The following is a 23,328-nucleotide window of genomic DNA, read 5'->3' on the forward strand; positions in this document are numbered from 1 at the left end:
CCACACAAGCATACAAAAAAGAACTGAACAAGATTATTAAGGAGCTACCCCTACACATCCAAGAACAGATCCTCACAAACACACCAGCGGAACCTCGGCCAGGAACTTTCTATCTTCTACCCAAAATACACAAACCAGGAAACCCAGGACGCCCCATCATCTCAGGTATTGGCACCATTACAGTGGGTGTTTCCGGCTATATGGACTCTGTTCTGAAACCATATGCTATCAGTGCTCCCAGCTACGTACGTGACACCACAGATTTTCTGAGGAAAATACAATATTTGAACAATCTTCCTAATAATACTATACTAGCCACTATGGATGTGGAATCTCTATATACCAACATCCCACACAATGATGGTTTACAAGCCATAAGGAACACCATTTCAGATAAAACCACAGCGGACTTTGCTACCAAACTCTGCCACTTTGTCCTTACCCACAACCACTTCAAATTTGGTGATGACCTGTTCCTCCAGATCAGCGGCACAGCCATGGGCACCCGCATGGCCCCACAGTATGCCAACATCTTCATGGCAGATTTAGAACAACGTTTCCTTAACTCCTACCCACTCAAACCTCTCCTGTACCTGCGATACATTGACGATATTTTTATTATCTGGACACATGGACAACAGACCCTGGAAACCTTCCACCAGACATTCAACGACTTTCACCCCACCATCAACCTAACAATGAACCAATCTATGCAAGAAATACATTTTTTGGACACTACTATAAAAATACAGGATGGACGTATAGACACCACCTTATACAGAAAACCAACTGACCGACAAACATATCTACATGCTTCTAGCTACCATCCCAAACATACCAAACAATCCATCGTATACAGCCAGGCCTTACGTTACAACCGCATCTGTTCCAACTCTACAGACAGAGAATCTCACCTAAGAGATCTACAGCAAACCTTTTTAGAACTAAAATATCCACCTGATGAAGTTAAACAACAGATCAACAGAGCCAGACAGATACCTAGAGAGAACCTGCTGCAAGACAGACCCAAAAAAGAAAATAACAGAACACCACTAGTCATCACATACAGCTCCCAAGCTAAAACAGTACAACGCATCATCAGAGATCTACAGCCTCTCCTGGACAATGACCGCTCCCTTTCTCAAGCTCTGGGAGGAAGACCTTTCATTGCCTACAGACAGCCACCCAATCTTAAACAACTCCTCACCCACAATAATACAACCACCAGACTTAACATGGACACTGGTACCAGAGCCTGCAATAAACCCAGATGCCAACTTTGCTGCCACATACACCCAGACAACACCATTACTGGCCCCAACAACATCCAACATACCATCTCAGGACTATTTAATTGCTCATCCTCTAACATTGTGTATGCCATCAAATGCCAACAGTGCCCTTCAGCTCTCTATATTGGACAAACAGGCCAAACCCTACGCCAAAGGATAAATGGACATAAATCTGACATCAGGAACCAGAAGACAGAAAAACCAGTAGGAGAACACTTCAATCTCCCAGGACATTCTATACAAGATCTCAAAGTAGCTGTCTTACTACAAAAGAATTTCAGAAATAGACTGGAAAGAGAAGTTGCTGAATTGCAACTTATCACCAAGCTCAAAACCATGGAGGGACCTGGTTTGAACAGAGATATCGGGTTCTTATCTCATTATACATGATAAGCGATCTTCAGCCATCTCAACCCTTGCTTTTTCATGCAAAACCATTTGCAGTCGTTTGCGGTCATCAACAGCTATCAGTCAGTCAATCACCCATTTCCACCACCCTTCTGAGTGATCCCCCCTCCCCATCCCCACCCCTCCCCACCCCTTCTCTACATAAGTGCCTGGAAACTTCCATTTCACTGTATCTGAAGAAGTGTGCATGCACACGAAAGCTCATACCAAAATAAAAACTTAGTTGGTCTTTAAGGTGCTACTGAAGGAATTTTTTTATTTTAATTATTTACACAATCCTCCGCTGGCCACTATCAAGCACAGCATTACGTGGACCTAAATCCACTTAAGTGGTTGCATGCACATCATGTGTTTAAAGCACATGGCTTTCCTCAAAGAATTCTGGGAACAGAACCCCTCTCAGAGCTACACTACACCCTTAACAACCAATAGTTCCTAGAATTCTTTAAGGAAAGTCATGTGATTTAAATCATACAAGTCCTTTGTTTTATTTCTCTCTCCTCCTTTTAAAAATTATAACAATGTTAGTGGATGACATAAATTCTGTCTACAGCAGAACGAATCATTCTCATGATCGATTACTCTGGCCTTTGATACTGTGTTACATTGTTTTTAGGACTGGTTGTGATTGTAAACTGTTTTAAACGGTTTTTAATGTTTTATTTTACACTGCTGTGATGTGGCCTGGAATCTTCTGGTAAAGGAGGGAATGTAGTAATAATAATTCACATTTGTATGATGTTGTGCCTTCTCCACAATCAGCTTGTTAGTTTGGGAGATATCCAAACACCACTGGGCTGCACTGAGTGTACTGTACGCAGTCTAAATTCAAAATGTTCTGTATACCAAAACATACTGTAGGCAAGGGCATAATTCTGACTTCATATAAACCGATAAAAATGAACTGAGATGTATTTTAATTCAAGTTTGCTGCAGTATGGAAGTAGAATAATGATGAACCATGAACATATATGTTCTTTAGCTTATCAGGGGCTAGGGAGGAGCACTGAATGGTAATGCTTACATATGAAACTTTTTTTCCCTCCTCCATTTTAACTTCTTGCCTTCCCTTCTCCCCTCACTTTTAGATCTTCTCAGGATGAAAGGTACACAAAACCTTCAAATGCTTACTTGTGTGATAGCTAATTTCCTGCCTTATATGTAGTAGCCTCCCTTTCCAGTGAAAAGATGGAGCCAAACTATAGCAGCAGGATATTGTTTGAAAGCTGTTGAGATCAATGCATTTCAAGGTTCTTTATGTTTGTTCATGTGAATAAATCCACTTAGCCTGTGAAAGTCCAGTTCCCAAGTATTTAGCCATTATCAGATATGGGGAGAAAGATCAGAATGAAATATAATTTGTGACGGGTATGGAATCTTTGAAAGAACAGGACAGGAATACCATTCATCCTTCTCTCTAACAGCTCCTTTCTTAAACATTTAGTGGTGTGGAGGTTCTATACACTGTGGTTTTTGATGGGGAAGCCATCAGCAATGCCACCTGGGACCTGATTAACCTCCAGTCCAACAAAGTGGAAGACAACGCCTTTCTAGAGATGGAAGATAATCCCACCGTTGTTTACACAGTCAGTGACTTCAGAAATTATATTGCTGAAATCCTTCATAAGAATGCGTTACTTGAGAATGCCTCCTTGAACTTGGATCCTGACTCTCTCCAGCTCATTAATGGTGTGTATTAAATAATAAATGTCATTTCTGTCCACTTTAAAAATGTCCAACATCTACACCCAGGATTTTAATAGATTGTGACTTGTTATGGGTTTCCTCTTCAAGCTCTTAAACCAAAGCCAGTATTTTGTCTCTCTAGAGCAAACTTCTAAAAGCCTCATGTATTTGAATTTATGGCCAAGTAGTCCTTGCCTCGTCCCCATTATATGTAGTCCATAGATTATGAGGATTGATGGCTGAGAAGTGGGCTACAGAGTAAAAAAAAAAAAAACTGAGCAAGGGAAATTAATTCAGGATACAAGCAAAGTGATTCATCAAAGTATCTTCTACAGCACTGCAGAGGAACCTAACACGTGTTGCTTAGCCCTTTCTCTGCAGCCACTGCCCTTAGAACCAATCTGTATATGACACCAGATGTTTCTTTCCATTTCCAGGTTTTTAAAAATGCAAACATCATCAGTCCTCTCAGTTGATTGACCTCTCGGTTGACACACTCATATAAATGCACTTTAGATGCAAATACACATTTAGCATCACTTCTAGTTTGTACTCATCCTAGTGCTAGATACAAATGAACCAAACATGTGTTCTAGTATAATTTGAAACTGCAGTGGATCCTGGGAAACAAGCTAATTTGCATCCTGTGGCTGCTTCCTTCAGTCTCTTCATGCCAATGGATGTATCTATTCTGTTTGCTCTTAGCCACTACTGTGACAGGGGCTTCCAGCCACAACTCGAGCATTACTCTAGCATTTCTGGCCCCCATAGGACTGAACAGGTGTGTGTGTGTTCCTACACATAAGTCTTAGGAAATATTCAGAATCTTTGTTCTGAAAATAACCTAATGCTTTGCCAGAGGAAAAAGAAAAGTCATACTGGGCAATAAAGAAAAAGAAAAGTCATACTGGGCAATAAATGTTGTGACTATTTCATGTCATCGATTTAGACAGTACAAAATGTACATGGAGTACCCTTCGAGTTAAATTGTGCACTTGCCCCAGAGAGCAAGTTGAGTTGTGTACATTTGCCATTCTTCAAACTCTTACTGGCAGTATTGTTGCTTAGAAGCATGCGTGTTTCTTCAATGAGATAGGAAATGAAATCAGTGCACTTAAGATCACAAGCAATTTAGAACTCTATATAAGATACATGACTGTCTTCCTTATTACTTGTCTTCACAGTAAAGGAAGTGTTCTCTTCTGTAACAGAAGACCCGACTCGAATTACTGCTAGGCCCATTGATGATGTAAGTTCATTTTCTTGTATTGGCCTGGTTCAAACATCATGCTAAGCCAAACCTTGGCTTCGTGCAAACATACAAGCATGCTGGCTGCCGAAGAGGAGACCACATCCCCTTTGCTCATCCCCAGTCACTTTGCTGCAGCCTGTGCTGAGCTACTCTGTAGTTTGGCCTAGCAGTTAGTTTAAACCTGAGTTCATGGTTTAACTCTTCTTTAAAAACCACATGACATACACCATAGGGCGAACCTTGATTACAGCTTGTGGTTTGTTTGTAAACAGTTAAAGCATGAGCAAGAATTTGGTTGATATGCTGGCCCAAACTATGGCTAAGCTCAGTGTGGTGCAGCAGCAAAATAACTGGGGAAGGTCAAAGGAAGCACAATCTCTCTTCAGAAAGCCAAGAGGCTCAGCCATTTCCACTAAGCCATTTTTGTTCTAGCAGTTCTTTGCCCTTTAGCCACTTATGAAGTTAACTGAATAATTCAAGTACAATAAGGTAAAACTCAAATATTTTCCTTGGAGGGATCAAAATATTCTTAAATCCTTCATGTAACAATAAGTACTTCATACAGGGTTTAGTCCTTTCTTACTCATTAAAATTATTTTGGATAGATCCATGAAACAGGTACAATATTAGACTGAATATGCTGTCTTGCTGGCAGGAAGCTTTGGAATATAATTTGCTTTTGCAGAGTGGTATTTCTATCGTATTTTGTAGATTCTTCAAATAGCTTGTGCTTAAAAATTCAAACTTGCCAACATCATATTGCATTTCTTAATGTAGTGTACCATTCTGAGAATTGTTGAATAATATTAGATGCCACGGGAACATCTCTCTGTATTTAAGTAAGTGATGAAGTGTAATTCCTGGCAGACATATGCAAATGCTCCAAATGTTTCTATTGAAAAGTAATTGCTCCCAGTCTTTGGGTTTATTTTGCTACTTGTGTACATTTCTCTAGGTTGCACAGTATTATCTTTTCACAGTTTTGCTCATATTTTCAAAAATCCTTTAAAATGTTAGTTACTCATATGACAGCCAGTGAAGATTGGGAGAAGGGTAGAAGTCAGGCATTAAGACAGATAATCTTCTGTCTTCTACAGCAGTGGTCCTCAACCTTGGGCCTCCAGATGTTTTGAGACTACAATTCCCATCATCCCTGACCACTGGTCCTGCTAGCTAGGGATCATGGGAGTTGTAGGCCAAAAAACATCTGGAGGCCCAAGGTTGAGGACCACTGTTCTACAGTGAAGCCTCACAGCTTTTTCTATGAAGAGCAGTGATGTGATTGGGAAGTTCTGAGTAGAGGAGTGTGTACATGTGCTGAACCTTCCCCCCACTGGCTATTTTATTCTCTGAATTCCCCAGCTGCTTTCCCACCCCACAGAGCTCCAGGTGCATGATGGAAGGTAAACATGCATCTATACACTTTTTCTAATCATGGAAAATGAGCAATTTGAGCTGGAGCAGTTGTGGGTAGGGAAAGGGTTAAGCAACTTCCTGTAATTTCTCTGCTCACTGTGGTTGCTTCTGGAGAGCACTTTACAAAAAAGAGCTGTTAGAGCAGGCATCCCCAAACTGCGGCCCTCCAGATGTTTTGGCCTACAACTCCCATGATCTCTAGCTAACGGAACCAGTGGTCAGGGATGATGGGAATTGTAGTCCAAAACATCTGGAGGGCCAAAGTTTGGGGAAGCCTGTGTTAGAGCTTGGTCTGATTACTTTGTAACATCTCTGCCACTAAGACAGCACAGGTTGTTGAAAATGGGAGATTGATTTAACTACATGCGGATCAGAAGCAGAGGCGGAGCGAGCTGCCCATGGCGGGCTGCTTCCTGGGGGGGGGAGCTATGCCGCTTTGGCAGCAGCCTTCCTCCTTTCCCTCTCCCTTTTGACAGCTCGGGGGAGGCTCCCCCCCCACCAGGAAGCAGTCCGGGAGTGGGAGGCAATGGCGCGCCGCCTGCCCGCAACTCCCAAGCCTCCCCTGAGCTGTCAAAACGAAGGGGGGAAGGCCACCAGCAAAGCGGCGCAGCTCCCCTCCTTCCCCTGAAAGCTCGGGGTAGGCTTAGGAGTTGCGGGGGGTTGCAGCACACCAAATGTCACCCCCCTCAGTGATGACACCCGGGGCGGACCGTCCCCACCGCCCCCCTTCCTCCGTCCCTGATCAGAAGTGTATTCTGCTCCCAAGCTTGATGGCCAGAGAATCTAGTCCTTTCTCCTTCTAGTACTGCATCAACAATGCTCAATGGCATTCAACTAATGGCTACATGGAGATGGATGAATATAAAGGAACAGAATGGTAATTAGACATAGTGTGCATCTAATCAGTTGCCTGCAAAGTGGTACAGAGAATCCCCACCCACCACACCTGGTTCTTCAGATGGGACAATACGAATTTATAGATGGTGGCTACATGCATAGACGAGACCCATATAAATGGATATAAGTTAGTCGTGTCCGTTAATTTCAATGAGTCTACTCTGAGTAAGACTAATGTTAGATACAACTTCTGATCAGTAATTTTGACATTATTGTGTGGTAGACTTCACAGGTCACTTATGGTCTTGGTGTGAGCTTATTGATGTGGTGGAATGAGGGGCTAAGCCTTGGGGTTTATGCACTGTGATTTGTAAGGTAATATGGGCAATCATAATGGCTTATAACCATTATGGATCTGAATTTTAGGATCGTGTTGTGGTATCTGAATGGCCCTCTGCGGATGAGTCAACTGTAAGCAACATCTTGCCACTTGATTTTACCAAGCCAGGTTTCATCTTTGATATCGAGCAGTTCAATGGCAATGAAATCTGGTTAAGACCAGATGGATTTCTGAGCAACTTCAGTTCAACACCAAAAGATACTTTCCTCTCAAAATCTGATATCACCATTCCCCCAGACGATCTGCTCTTTGTGGATGAAAAGCAGAAATTGCATCCTGTCACACCAACAGCATTAGAGATTGACACACTTGTGGACTTAGAAAGCATTTCTGATTTGTCTTCATTAGAAGATGGTATGTTATTTTGTCTTGCTTGGTAGCAGCAGAGTTACATGTCTGATCTTAGAAAGCTTGGGGAGTTACTTCCTTTCTAGGGCCCCCTCCCTGTTATGCAAGAGTCACTGTACCCTGAAGAGATGATGGCATTTACTGGAGAAAGAATATAGTAATAATCTGCCAGGGTGGGGTGGGGGAGAGAATTTGAGTAAATAAAATCCAATAAGCTAAATTTATAAGAACTACTTAACTTTGCATGTGTTTATTTGTAGGGCTTGAGGATTCTAAAGAGTTGGAAGAGCTCCTTTTGCCTTCAAGTCCTGCCCCTCACATTGTGCCAAGTGACATCCCACCCACAAGTGATTCTGTGACTCCTCTTGCTCCTCTATCACCAGTGGCCTCTGTATTAGCCATAGAGCCTAGCACTAAAGAACCATTACCAACAATTTTTGTAGAAAAGGAAACTCTGCAACCCACTGTATATATAGAAGACCACGTAGATGACTATGCTTCTGGTTCAGGACAAGAACCACAAACAAGCATATGGCCTTGGTATAGACCTACATTGGAGACAGAGGGATCGGGTGTATATGACTACAAGGAAACAGATTATATATTGCCTTCCTTAAAGGACTACACATCTAAAGACCTACCAGATGAAGTTATATCTCTGTCACCTCTTGAAATAGAAGGCCCTACAGTAGAAAGTGTTATGGCAACATTGACTGAAACTTATAACATAATACAACTGGAAGATTCCAGTGAGGATAGTGAGATCATTTCTGAAATAACTGGAATTCAAGACCAAATCATAACAGAACTGTCACCAACAGACTATCCACCTATAACCATTACAATAACACCACCTGATAGCTTCACTCCATGGAGTGCACTAGATAAACCAGAAATAATTTTAACAGCAAAACCTTCTGGGGAAAGCCCAGTGTTGGATAATTTTATAGTAGAACAGCAGATCCCTGAGACAACAGCTCAAGAGGCCTCTGGATCAATTGCTCTGAAGCCTGTTGTTACTCCTTCTGCTGAAAGTTCTACCCATCAGCCTGCAGCTGAAGTCACAAGTTCAATAGCATCAACTGATTTTGAAATTGCAACCTTGGTACCTTATTTAAAAGACATGACAACTGGTCCCAGTGACTTCACTGGAGAGTTTGGTACAATCCTAATCACTAATACTCCTCCTAGCAGTCTTGACAGTGAAGTAAGCTCTTCCTCAACTCTGACTCTTACAGAGTCTTCTGTCCATGCCCTCTCTGACAAGCCCACCACACAGCCAACTGAAGTTCAATCCACAGTTATCCTAGCAGAATTGGAAAAAGATTTGATCGCAAAAGATCTGGAAGTTACAGAACAGGACCAAGGAAGACATATGACTGAAAGTCATGTGGAGCTTTCTACAAGTGCCCATTCCACAGAGATGGCCGGTGTAGCTGGGGCAACTCATGAAAACCTCAGCAATGTTACTGTCCCTGCACGCGCGTTAGTGGTATTCTTTAGTCTTCGAGTTACCAACATGATGTTTTCAGAGGACTTGTTTAATAAAAATTCCCCTGAATATAAAGCCCTGGAACAGAGATTCTTAGAGCTGGTAAGATATAGTCTCGAACTGAGGGGTTTTTTTTGCCAGGGCACTTTTAGCATGTGAGCAGCAACCCAGAGGCACAGGGTGGTTCGAAACACCTTTTGCACAAATGATTACAAGCCAGTCACATGAAATTAGATTTTTGTTTACTACAGTGACTAAATTGCACCTTGATCTGCTGTGATAGTTCACATTCAAATACTTCTATTCAGATTTGTTATTTCCTCTTTTATACCTATGTGGCAAAACAAAATATCAAATGAAATTGTTAAGAATACTTATTCCTGCCTATACTAATGGCAAAGTATGCCAAGCTTCATTCAGCTTGCATGGTAACTAAACATTAAGGCATACACGGGAAAATTCGAACTTCAGGTTCAAATGAGCCCAACAGAACTAAACGTCACATATCTTATGCCTGTTTACTCAGAATTAAACCCAACTAAATTAAACAACTAGGTTTATGTGCATACAAGTGCAGACATATAGATGGATAGACACACAAACACACAGGAAAATAGATGTAATCTTGTTATATTATTTCTCCTGTTTTGTAGCTGGTTCCTTATCTACAGTCCAATCTAACAGGCTTCCAGAATTTGGAAATTCTGAACTTCAGAAATGGTAGCATTGTGGTGAACAGCCGAATGAAGTTTGCAAGACCTGTGCCTCGCAACGTTACTAATGCTGTATACATGATTCTCGAAGACTTTTGCAACACTGCCTACCAGACCATGAACCTGGCTATCGACAAGTACTCCCTTGATGTGGAATCAGGTATTATAAGGAAGGAGTATTTGCTGCTTGGTCAGTGAGTTAGGAGTAAAGCCTTATTCTCACTGAAGTCACAAGCATAGCTGCCAAGTTTTCCCTTTTCTCGTGAGGAAGCCTATTCAGCATAATGGAAAATCCCTTAAAAAAAGGGATAACTTGGCAGCTATGGTGACAAGTCAGTTAATTTCAAGCTAAAACACCCAGAATTATTTTGAAGGCTACATACACACAAAGAAAGAAAGAAAGAAAGAAAGAAAGAAAGAAAGAAAGAAAGGTGTGTGCAATTACAGTGGTGCCTCGCTAGACGAATTTAATTCGTTCCACGGGTCTTTTCTTATAACGCAAAATTCATCTAGCGAATCCCATAGGAATGCATTGAATTTTTTTTTGAATTTTTTTTTGCCCATAGGAACGCATTAATTGAATTTCAATGCATTCCTATGGGAAACTGCGATTCGCTAGACAAATTTTGCGTAAAACGAATTCGTCTAGCGAGGCAACCTCCACTAGAACAAACCTTTCGTTAAGCAGAAATTTCGTTAAGCAGGGCATTCGTTAAGTGAGGCACTACTGTATGCTTAGTGTGGAGAGAGTGGATAGGGATAGGTTTTTCTTGTGGCTGGAAGTGGCTCACTAGGTGGGAAGAAGAGCTGCTATGTTTGCTTCCAGGCAGATGAGTTGCTGTTTATTGGTGGGATAGAGGGCAAGGTGGTGGCAGGTCAGCATGGTTACAAATTTAGCAGTAGGAGCAATTGGTTGGCTCCAGTGGTGTGTTTGCACTGTGGAGCCTCCCCTCTATCTTTCCCCTCCTCCCCTCTGGTGTAAGCAAAAGTGAGCCATCTTTGGGGAAAATAGTGACTGTCTCACCCAGTGAGCTACTTCTGCTCATGGCCAGTTGAACATAATGTTGGAAGATTTGGGACAGACAAATTACAGCACTTCTTTACAGAGCACATAGTTAAACCATGGAATTTGCTCCCGTAAGATGCAGTAGTGGCCACCAATTTAAATGGCTTTTAAAAAGGGGTTATACAAATTCATGGAAGATATGACTACCCATGGCTGCTAGCCATGGTGAATAACCTGTGTCTCCACTGCTAGGAATCACAAGCGGGAAGAGTACTGTTGCAATCTTGTCCTGCTAATCTGGTTGGCCACTGTGATAACAGAAGGCCTTTGGGCCCATCCAACAAAACAGACAGCTCTGTTTCTTTCTCCATATCTCTATTTCTCCATAATATTGATGACAGAAGGGGCTGTGCAAGATCTGGATCATTGTCTGGACACAATAGTGAACTGGATGAGTCCAGATAAACAGTATTTGAACCCTGGGAAGATTGAGGCAGTGAGTGTGGGTGATTCCTGTGCCCAGGAGATTGAGTGAATGCCAAACAAATGACTGCCATTGAATCAAATTAATTATCTAAAAATGCTTGGTGAAATGAAAATGTTTTCAGGAGGGGAAGAAATATACAAACTGTAGGTGTCTATCTGAATTCAATAGGAATAGTTTCCCAAAATGCTGGTGCCACTGCAGTAAAAGTTCTCTTTTTGCTGGTGCCTCTAGGAGATCAAGCTGATCCTTGCAAGTTCCAGGCATGCAATGAGTTCTCTGAATGCCTTGTGAACCAGTGGAGTGGAGAGGCAGAATGTGTCTGTTATCCTGGCTATCTAAGCATTGAAGGATTGCCTTGTAATAGCATTTGTGATCTACAGCCTGACTTCTGTCAAAATGATGGCAAATGTGATATAATCCCAGGGCAAGGGGCAATATGCAGGTAAGTGAACATTTGTGCAACATTTCAAATGCAGAAGATCAGAGGCATAGGCCTATTTATGTGATAATCCAGTTTTAACACTGAATCTGGTTTCAAAACAAAAGAAATCCAGAATACTTCCCTGAAGGGTGACCCTCCCAAGATCAGGAAGAGGTGCAGCTTACAGATCCCCCCCCCCTGATCAAATTTTGTGCTTTAAACCTCCCTACTAGCTTCTTCCATGCCTCTTCTCACATTATTCAATTTGACCCATTGCAGAATATTTTAGCATTTCACTCAGCTGCTATCTTAAATGGGTGAAGCTTAGCATCCAATACGAGGTTCAGTCATTTCATGTTGACAATAGAATAACTATTTTCTTTATCACTTCCCTGTTGACATGGGTGGATCACAGATGTCGTGTGGGTGAGAACTGGTGGTACAGAGGAGAGCACTGCGAAGAGTATGTCTCGGAGCCATTAGTCGTGGGTATCGCAATTGCTTCGGTAGCTGGCTTCCTCCTCGTAGCATCTGCCGTTATTTTCTTCCTGGCTAGGACTCTTCGTGATCAGTACACAAAGAGCGAAATTGAAGACTCGTTAGGGTAACTATAACTTGTAGGTTATTTAATCTTGGGGGAAACGGGTGGTGCTGTTGGTCTAAACCACTGAGCCTAGGGATTGCTGATCAGGAAAAAAAAATCCTAGTGGGTAACCTTAGATTGATAAGTGTGAGCTGGGAGTAGCAATAGGCAATATCAACCTACCTGGTCATGGGAGGAAAGCATAGGAGCCTGAAGAGGAATGGGCACATACATTGTGACTGCTGCAAAGTGCTAGCCTATTGAAAAGATCTAAAGTCAACCCCTCAGGGGGTTTAGACATGGAAGCTCTATTCATGTTGGACAAGTATCCCCAATAAGAGTTGAACACAGCTTCTGGAAGAGCACAACTGCCAGTTACCTCTTTTGAGGTGTTGCTCCACTTTGCAGCATGAACATTGGTTATCATGTAGCTTATTCCCAAGAATGTCAGACAACATTGTCAGTTAAGCTTTGGGAAATATTTTGCAAAGAGGAGACTCCTGTGTTTGACATAAGTTCTTTTTACTTTCTTTACAGGCAAGGAGACAGCCTTTCATCTATTGAAAATGCAGTGAAATACAACCCAATGTATGAAAGTGATGCTACTGGGCACAGCCACTATTATCGGAGATATCCACAGCTTACTTCCTATAGCTCAACAAGCAATGAGACATCCACTGAGTACAGCAGTGAAGAAATCAGGCATATTTATGAACACAGTGAGCTAACTAAGGAGGTGGGTAACTTTACTTGTTTTGATGTTACCTCTATCCTATCAGAATGACTTGCTAAAAGTACACCAGTATGCAATTTCAATGCTAAATATTAAAGACTAATTTGATGAAAGCATAGTCAAAAGTACTGAAAATATAAAATTTGTACATTATGCTGCTCTGTAGTGTATGAAGTACAGAACACCTTCGTTTGGAACTGTTGTGTTTTATATAGGACAATTGTGTAGTGTATTATTTTCTAACCTTCCAGGAAATTCAAGACAGAATTAGGATCCTGGAACTCTATGCCAAAGATCGACAGTTTGCGGAGTTTGTAAGACAGCATCAAATGTGAGTTAAATGTTTCTTAACTACTTCTGTAGATTTTTTTTTTCATTGAACCTACTCATTGTGTTCTACGCAACAGTTGATTCATTCAGTGATCAGCTAAATTATCATATTGTAGGGTGCACGGACGAAAGTAGACACAAAACCTTCATGATTATGCAGCATATTGAAAGTATAAAACTGTTCAAAATAGCTAATTATTAGCCTTAGGTCAACAGCATTTATTTCCCTAATTATTAAAATTGAATTCCCCGCTGTTCCCCAGTTATTTATATTTCATAGTGAAAAATTAATCTTCTTCTTCTTCTTCTTCTTCTTCTTCTTCTTCTTCTTCTTCTTCTATCACTCGTAGCCAAGTAAGATTGTCTTCCATAAACACAGTTTTAACAATGAGTCCATAACTGACTGTGGAGTCCAATTCTGGATCCACACGTCCTTCCACAGTGGGGACATTGGTTTCCAGATGGGAGTTGATCACGGTGTGGAATTAGCATGTTTATCCCTTGCGTCCTGAGTTGGAGAACAGCCTTTACCAAAGGTGTCATGGGCTTTGAAGACACTCGAACTCAGGAAAATTAATACTGTAATTCTACATCCCATCTTGTAAGAACAACTGCAATTTTAGTGCCATTGCAACTTCAAATTATTGTTACTTTATCTCAACATATTGCAAAAGCAGTTAAATGTTTAGGCGGAAGTAAAAGTGAGCCAGTCTAGAACCTTTATTCACTGCTGAAAAGATTAAGGTTAAGCAGAATCAAATGGCTATGAGACAGATTATTTTTGGTAGTTTTGTTTAAGACTAGATAATATTCAATAGTTTCTTCCCCTTTAAAATAGGAGTTTGAAAGCTGTCAGAAGCACAAATCCCACTACAAGTTAGTCCTGAGTTCTACACATTCAACAAGGTAATGACTAAGAATATGTAGTTATTAGTAGAATGAAATGTCTGCTACTGCGGGTTCTATGAGATTGCAAATTTGTCATGCTAAGTTATGTCATTACAAAGCTTGCTCGTTGCAAAGAATATCATTATAAAGGTTGTTGCAGCTGGTGTCTGAAGCTCAACCATATTTGGCATCTTTGATGGAAGTTATGTAGAATTGATTCTGATTGTTCTATTATATTAGACCATAAGGTTTTGTCTGTAAACTTTCTGAGTTGCTCAAACTACTTTTCATATACTAGGAGGGACATTAAAATGCATTGTATTGCCAGAACATTAATTGTCTATTGCTGCTGTCATCTTGAAGAAGCCAAATTGGGTAGATAATTTAACTGAGTATATGCTTAGTCGTCATGACATCTATTGGCATATCTAGTAGGGCAAGGTAAACTGTCGCGTTCAAATCTATTCTATGTTAGTATTTAGCAAAAGGCAGCAACTGAAAATCCACAGTGCTTATTTTATTTTAAATGCCTTTCTCTAACATAAGCAGCACTAACCAAAGTTCTTGGAGTTAAGACATGAATGTCATACACAAGGAAGATTTTGTTACATAAAATTTTTTTATTTACAAGAAATAAATATTTTATTTATTTGGAGTGGATACAGCTCATGTGTTTCCTCAGTTTAGGATGATGTTTCACAGGTGCTGTGTACTGTTGCTCTGTCCCAGAACATGTTATTAATGCCAGAAGTCTTAGTCTGTTTTTCAGCAGAAACAGAAAGGGTTCTTGTAGCATTTTGAATACTTAAGCCATAATAATCAATGCATTTGATGAAGTGAATGCTAGTCTATGGAAGATCAAACCATAATAAATGTGTTAGTCTTTGAGGCTCCTTATTGCTTCTAAAACATTTGGGGAAATAAATACTACAGGCTGCCCCTGAGCACATTCAGGGTGTCCATTCTTCAACAACCAAGTAACCAGGATAACTAAACTAAAGGAATGGAAGAGCAAGAGCCTCTCTGCAAGTGATTAAGTCTCTTTGTCTTCCTAGTTTCTGATTGTAGCCACATTGTACAGTTTCATAAATTCAGAAGAAATTATGGGGCTGGTCTAGTCAATTTTGTTCCGAAAGGAAAACGAACTTTTGTAGAAATTGTACAGGCCTACATGAGTGTATATGTAGATATACAACCGTCCTTTTTCCAACTAAAACACAATGTTTTTTTTTAAAGAAAAAAGAACCACCCATATATTTTAAACTACTTCAAAAATTTACTTTGTCTTTATCGGAGTTGTTTCCTAACCGATAGAGACTCATGCCAATCACATCAAAATTTTGCAGTAGTTAACATTGTTTTTTCTAGGAGCTCATCCCTACAATTCCAGGATGCTTCCTGAAAAACTTTTTAAAATGGCAGGGCATAAAACATGAATATGGTGCTATGAGTAAGAACAACCTGTGCTCCGGGTGTTTTTGTAATCTGTACACAGCCTTTGATAAGAACTTACATAATTATGGCAGACTTTTCTTTTTTCTTTTCAGGAATTTGCTCTTAAAAGTGGATCCAGTAGAAGAATCACATAAGATGAAGATGGATGGTGTTGCTACAGGAATGAGGCACTGATGTGGCTTCAGAATTTCTTATAGTCTTTTCAGTGATGCATATGGATATTAATGGCTCATGAATGGATTCCTTTGACCTTGAAATGAATGAAAAAAAAATGTAAGGAAGGCTCTTTATCCTTGGATTTTCAAATGCAATGGACATCACTGAAGATGACTCAAAGCTGTAACAATCATGAAAGTTAGTTTGATTTATTTGCAAAAAGGGGCGGGTTTTAATTAAATGGGCTACTGGCCACTGTGCACATGATTATTTTCTTGTTTTGTAAATCTTTTTTCTCACGTCTTCTTCTTCTTTTTGGTGGGGAGGGGCTATATAAATAAAAAATAAAATAAAGTGATGGTGTTCCCTGCTTTGGAGGGCTCATTTTTGCTGTTGAAAAAGTGTTAGTAGGGAGAAAAACGCTGTGTTGCATGTGACATGTTTATAGTAACTACAGTGGTACCTCGGTTTATGAACACAATTGGTTCCGGAAGTCTGTTCATAAACTGAAGTGTTCATAAACTGAAGCGAACTTTCCCATTGAAAGTAATGGAAAGTGGATTAATCCGTTCCAGACGGGTCCGCGGAGTACTCAACCTGAAGCGTACTTAACCCGAAGCATGGGTGTAATTGGTTCCGGAAGTCTGTTCATAAACTGAAGCGTTCATAAACTGAAGTGAACTTTCCCATTGAAAGTAATGGAAAGTGAATTAATCCGTTCCAGATGGGTCCACGGTGTTCATAAACCGAAAATTCGTAAACCGAGGTGTTCGTAAACCGAGGTTCCACTGTACTGTTTTTGCACAAGCAATTTTTTTTAAAAGGAACTATTTGGTCCATTGACGGGAACAAGGTAAAAGAGAAGTTAGTTATCTAGCTGTTTTGTGCGTAAGGCATATTTAGCCTTTCTTGTCCAATATAAAATTAGAAGAAAATCTATTATTGGGAACATACCAAATGAAGAATTTCAGACTGCAAGTTTCCTCATATTTTTGAAGTTGTCCTGGCTGTTGGTTTTCATGCTATACTTATTAGATAAGATGGCCTGAATCATCTAGGAAGTTATCTATCCACCAAAAGAAATATGAGTGGCTGTGTACTCATTTATTTACATATATCACAGGCACATTTTACTGAAGGCAAGAAGGGCTACAGTTAAATAAAGGATTTTTAAAAACCAATAAGGGTTTCCCTTTGTCATTAAGTGTATGGTTTCATTAAGTGTATGGTTGTTGTTGCTGATTTTTTTTTAATTAAAAAAATGTTTTGTTTTAATTTAGTGTATTTTCTGTGCATCTTGTTTTTTCCTCATAAATGGATTCATGATAATGGTTTTGTATGCTATGATTTGTAATTGCTATGGATTTGCCCTCCCCACTATTTCTTGGCTGTATCTGGGTACTGTCTCTTCTTGGTTGAGATCATTCTGAACTGAAGAATAATTTTTGTCTTGCCCCCGACAAAGCAAGTATGAATACTTCTGGGTAGTAGGTAATTCCTGGAATGTAACTGCATGACTTTGTTTAGGTAACTCTTCATAAATACCAATAGGGGATAAATATTTCTCATGTGAATTCACATACACAATTCGTCTCTCTCTCTCTCTGATGCTTAGCTTTTTTTTAGTCATAGATACTTACGTAAAGTACTTGCAGTTTTGATGCAGTTTTGCATGGTTTAGAGGTGATGACTCCAGGATTTGGGGGAGGGGGCTGTGCTAAAGACAGTGCTGGCTCAAATCCAGCACACCTAGTTACGCCTCTATTTTGAGTCATACTGTTGATTCTAGTAATTCTGTTCCTTATGGAGGATCAAGGCAAATCCAAAACTATTTTTCCAACCCATGTGGTTGCCCTCTCTCCCAGAAGTAGCCTGTTTGAACTGTGATCAGTATTCAGTGTCTCCACATGTACAATTCTACCCTGCAGCCTTAACATTCCTCCATGCAATTTATGCAAAGTTTGGGATTCCCAAGGCCATTGCAATCCATTTGAGGAGCAGAGGTCCAGTAAGTGAAAGGATTGATCCTCCAGCTCACCTATCTTTGCAGCTGGAGGTACATCCTAGGATCTAGCTCTGAAATGCATTGCTGTGTAACATGGTGCAAGAGGAACCACCTCTTCATGCTTCTTTCCTGCCTTCATACTCTACCAATAATTTGCCATTTAGGGCTGGTCTGCACTGCTGCTTTGCTGCACACAAATGTTCTCTTGGGGTGAATCCGAAGTGCCTTTTCCCTGTGGCTTCTGCAGGGAGCACAGCTGGAGTTGAGGCACTGATTAAACTTACTTAAAATTCATCCCAGTATAAAAAGGGGCCATATTACATCATCTGAATATACAGCTGAACAAAACACTGTCATCAAGCTTGTCATAGTTGGGTGGAGCTGAGTGCACACTTTTGTCTAATTAGCAGTTTTTCATATGACTTTTGCTATTGCTATGTGTGCGATTGTGAAATCCTTGCGATAATCCTCCAATCTTAAAACACAGCTCAGTTACAACAACACAATAGAGTATAATTAATGAAAACACGTGAAGAAAGAAAATTTAATTAATGGGTTCACAGGAAAAGAGATACTGCATAGGCAAATGTGCCGAAAGCAATGGAAACTAAAGCAAGCAAACTAATCTGCAGTGCAGACACAGCTTCCGTTATAGAAATAAATAATATTTTAGTTATCATTAGAGATCGACAAGTAATATATCATGTAGCCTGAGAGAAAATTCTCTAGTGTGTAGGCAAACTCTGTGTGATGTGGCTCTGTGCACATCCTTCAACAATAGGTTCTGATTTCTTGAATGCTAGCCTTGAAGAGGTTCTGGTCATGCTGAAAATGAATATTTCATTGTGTATACAGGAAATGTTTTTCTTATTGTAAATAATATTATCTGTTTATTTTTCACTGCAATAAAACTTTTTTTGTTGTTTCAAGAATCCCCGAGATTATTATTTATCATTTATATAGCAATGATGCCCATAGACAGTATAATTGTTGAGAAGCCCTAAAGGCTTGTAGGTTAGTTAATTTAGCTGATTGAATTTCTGAATTGCTTCACACAACAGAGAGTTCCGAAGTAATTTACAAAAATAAAATACAAAAAATACAGTTGAAAATACAAGTACATATTAAAAATGTAACCAGAGTAAAAACATCCAATATCTAATATCCAACAGGTGCAATTCAAATTTGGGGGGAAATAAAGATACCTTTGCCTGGCATCAAAATGATGACAAAGCTAACACAAGATGAGCCTTTCTCAAGAGAGCATTCCATAGAGGGGGAGCTATCACAGAAAAGGCTCATTCTCTCACGACCGCCCTCTCTTACAGATGGCACCCAGCGAAGGGTATCAGGGTCTGGACAGGTTCATATGGGGAACGGCTCCGTTAGGTTTAGGGTTCGTGAACTATATAAGGCTTGAAAGGTCAAAAACAGGACTTGGAAACTGGGCTGGAAACAATTTGGTAGCCAGAGCAGTCAGGCCAGAAACAGTGCTACAAGTTCATGTCTTCTTGTCCCAGTTAATTGAGCCATCACGTTCTGCACTCATTTTTGTTTCTGACCTATCGTGAAAGACAGCCCCATGTGGAGTGCATTGGAGTAGTCTAGCCAACTGAAGCCATGCTTTCCCCATCCAGTTAGGGTTGCAGCTGGGCAACCAGTCAAAGCTGGTAGAAGACACTCGGTGCCGCTGAGGCCACTTGAGCTTCCAACGGCATTGTTGGATCCATCGCTGCAAGTCCATCTAATTTGGACAGAATTGGGGGAGAGGGTGTTGACCAGGTATAACTTGGGGCCAGCTACTACATGTTATTAGCACGCAGCAAAATCTAGGAGCCCCTGCCTGCAGGGCACATATTACCACACTATGAATTTTTGCTCCCTGAAACAGAACACTTTCCACCTGCACCATTTACTGAACATTGCCTCTGAAGTGAAGCCATTATTGGCGTATATGAAGCTGCTATTTGCTACTATCAGTGGCTTGGGAGAGGGAATTTTCAGCAGGAAAACAGTATGGGAGGAAACAGAGGCGGAGCTAGCTGCTCCGGCAGCCAGAGCAATGCATATGCTGTGCACCCAGGGGCGGGGCTAGCCACCTGTGGGGGTGAAGCAAGCACCCCAGCGGACACTGCCCATGGCAATGTCACCCCCCTTAGGGATGACACCGATCAGGATACCCGCCCCCCACTCTCCATGGCTGCAATTAATTAAGAAAAGGAGAAAAATAGTCCAAATCACGAGAGTCAAAGACCTGTTCAGCTTGTTGCATTGTTTGAAAGACTGATTATAGTAAACCAAGTGTGGCATTCTGAGCTAAATGTACCAAGGCGGCAGCAGCTAGTTCTACTATGTGTAAAACAGGGAGAATATGATTGAAAAGGGGACTGCAGAATGTGCTCAATATGGACAAATGTCCAGTCCATGTTAAAGGTCCTGCAGTCTTACAGCAGCACAGTCTCACAGAGGCAGTTACAAAAGAAGCCTCTCAGCTTTGATGAAAGAGGATTAGTTGAAAGAATATTGCAAAAGATTAGTGGCGCCTTGCAGAGAAAGAGGGCACCACAGAGCACTTCCTGAGGCAGCTCAAGCCTCGCGAAGGACTAAATGAAGGGGCTTTTCCTGGTTTGACCTGCAGGTAGTGGTTTCCTGGTACACATTGCATCCATCTATAATCATTTGTTGAGGAAGTGACCACCTCCATTCTTCCATTCTGCTCTTTCCAGAAAGAGAGATAACGCTAATAGGTTTATATGACTAAACAGGAATGTTTATATATAACTCCAAAGTACACTCAAGGCATCAAAGCTATCACACCTAAAAATAAAAAAGACTATTCTATGGACTAAAGTTGAGAAAAACTGATCGCACCAACACCTACACGCATACATTCAAGGGCCATACTGTGATCAGTAATATTACTTCCATTAAAAAATATGTTATATGTCTAGAACTTTAGAAGTTTACACCCTAAGATCCAATGGAGAACACGGTTAACACGATCTATCAGGGGTGCATGAACTTTTCAGTTTAGTTTATTCTCAGTTTCTCATTTTTCCAAATTTTAAGTTTAGGTCTCCCACATTTCCACATAAGTTTGTGAAGTTTTATGTTTTAAAGTCCTCACTGGATTTTAGTGCAAACCTCTTCTAATATGCATCTTTGTGCATGCAATTTTGCCTACCTTACATATTTTTGCAAAGCAATTCCCCCCAATATAATGCATTTCTAGATGTTATTTTCACCAATATGCACATGTTACCCTAATGCAGGCATTTTTGTACACATTACCTGGCTGGAAAATTGCAACGTAAAATTCAGAGAAATGCGAATTTTAATGGATAGCAGTGTTCACATATTGTCCACATATTGTTTCCCAAAGTGTGACTTAAGGAGGTTCATCTTTAAATGTGAAGTGAATTGAGTTTCCTCTCCATTCCAATCAGGAAGTTCTTTCAGAGAAGCCATAATTGAACAAAAGTGCAGTAGATGCTGAGCTATTTATTTCAGTCGGACATGTGCACAAACATTTCCTATAGAAGTTTGTTTTGTGTCTGTGCCTCCTCTGTAAATATGAGAGAGAGAGAGAGAGAGAGAGAGAGAGAGAGAGAGAGAGAGAGAGAGAAATGATTCAATGGTGCTGTCTAGTGAAATTAGTTTTGCATCATTTTGCAGTTTGGAGACATCAGCAACAGGAGTCAATTGCTTTTTCCAATGGACTGTAAATAGGTCAATGGACTGTAAATAGGTCAGCATTCTTTCTACAGTTTATGACCAGCACATTGAACATGGACAAATGTTGGAACCACAAGTAATTTACCTGCCAGCACTGAACAGTTTTGCAAAATACAGTAACATGCAGTATTAAGTGCTAGCAGTGTGGTTGTGAGGAATTACCAGGTGCACGGAGAAGCAGAGTGTGTTTTCTAGTCATAAAAGGGATCTCTGATGGCTTTCCTTTAGCCTCTTTATAGTTCAGGGCCCACTAGTTGCCAATTTCTACTTTTTCTGTATACAAAACACTAGATGCAAAATAACACAAGTGACAACAAAAATACACTATTAACTTTAAAAAGAATACCAGTGCAAAACATTTGTATCATTTCAAGCCCATTTTGTATTTCATAAAACTGATGTAGGGAGTCCAAGCTCCAGAAAAAGGGTGCTACTTTTCCTCTGCCTTCTCCTAGATCAGAAATGTCTGTATTTAGAGGGAGGGAGATTTAGATAAGTCTCATTGCAAACTTCCACTTTAAAATACTGAGTTATCAGCAACTCAAACCTTTCCTGAAACATAGTCTAAACACATCTTCTGGGATAAAAAGCTGCCTGACTCAGCTTCCCCTTTGATCATTTCAACTTTCCAAAGTCGTGAAGAGTCCAAAACTAGCTAAAGTGAGGGAGACATTTCAGACACAGACAGAACTAGATGTCATTTGAAGTGTTAAGTTCTACTTCTGATATAATACTTGCAAGGGTGACTAAATACTGACATATCATTGCACTAATTCTTGAAGACTAGGAATTTTAGGAATTGTCCAGAATGTTAACAGGACCATAAGTACAAGCTCAATGATAAAAAGTAATTAATACCCAAATAAATATATTTCTCACGGTAAAAGTCTTGCAAGTAAGGTTTTTGGTTGCTTAGCACAATATAGCACAGGAACAGATGGTAAGGATCTTTACTCCATAATGTTAAGCTGTATACCATATGCTTGTTATTTCAGTATGCCTCCTTTTTGGCTCAGCAAGCTTGGAAAGATTTTTCCATAGTTCAAATTTTTCTTCTTACTTTGAGTTCATGTGTTGGCTGGTTGCTTAGAATTCTTAAGCTAATACATTTCAAACAGTCTTACTTAACTTTAAAACGTTGCCACAATATCAGCAGCAATATAGATTTTCAAAGCTGATACAGCCCGTTTATGTGCCTATAACATAAATTCTGGAATTTAAAGGCACGTGACTCTAATTTCAGCCTTGTTGAAGCTTCAGTCCTAATTTCCCATTCGTGTTTCAGAATCAACAGTTCTACTGTGATCGTTCCTCCTTGCTGATTCCCAGATTGCTTCTGCCATGAGAACATAAGAAACAGCCCTGTTGAATCAGGCCAAAGGCCCATCCCATCTAGCATCCTATTCTCACAGTGACCAACCAGATGCTTATGGGAAGCCCTCAAACAGAGCCTGAGTGCAATAGCACTCTCCCCACTTGTGCTCCCCAGCTGGTATTCAAAGTCATACTGCATCCAGAAGTGAAGGTAGAACATAGCCATTGTTGTTGTTGTTACCCCACCCATCTAGCTGGGCTTCCCCAGGCACTCTGGGCAGCTCCCAACAGAATATTAAAAACATGATAAGAAAAATTGAACATTAAGAACTTCCCTGAACAAGGCTGCCTTCAGATGTCTTCTAAAAGTC

At 40.4% G+C, this 23,328-nt stretch overlaps 1 protein-coding gene across 1 annotated transcript in view; it reads left to right on the forward strand.

Moving 5' to 3' along the window:
* IMPG2 (interphotoreceptor matrix proteoglycan 2) overlaps positions 1 to 13,409 on the forward strand; it is a 56,445-nt gene extending 43,036 nt beyond the window's left edge. Inside the window, exons 10-20 of the mRNA XM_035115465.2 lie at positions 2,789 to 2,806; positions 3,145 to 3,389; positions 4,571 to 4,635; positions 7,318 to 7,645; positions 7,900 to 8,397; positions 8,431 to 9,233; positions 9,785 to 10,004; positions 11,569 to 11,779; positions 12,174 to 12,362; positions 12,879 to 13,077; positions 13,326 to 13,409. Coding sequence (XP_034971356.2) covers positions 2,789 to 2,806; positions 3,145 to 3,389; positions 4,571 to 4,635; positions 7,318 to 7,645; positions 7,900 to 8,397; positions 8,431 to 9,233; positions 9,785 to 10,004; positions 11,569 to 11,779; positions 12,174 to 12,362; positions 12,879 to 13,077; positions 13,326 to 13,409 — 2,860 coding nt within the window. The remainder of the gene's footprint in view (positions 1 to 2,788; positions 2,807 to 3,144; positions 3,390 to 4,570; positions 4,636 to 7,317; positions 7,646 to 7,899; positions 8,398 to 8,430; positions 9,234 to 9,784; positions 10,005 to 11,568; positions 11,780 to 12,173; positions 12,363 to 12,878; positions 13,078 to 13,325) is intronic.
* The last annotated feature ends 9,919 nt before the right edge of the window (positions 13,410 to 23,328 follow it).

Source organism: Zootoca vivipara, chromosome 4 (assembly GCF_963506605.1).
Source record: "Zootoca vivipara chromosome 4, rZooViv1.1, whole genome shotgun sequence".
NCBI lineage: Eukaryota > Metazoa > Chordata > Lepidosauria > Squamata > Lacertidae > Zootoca > Zootoca vivipara.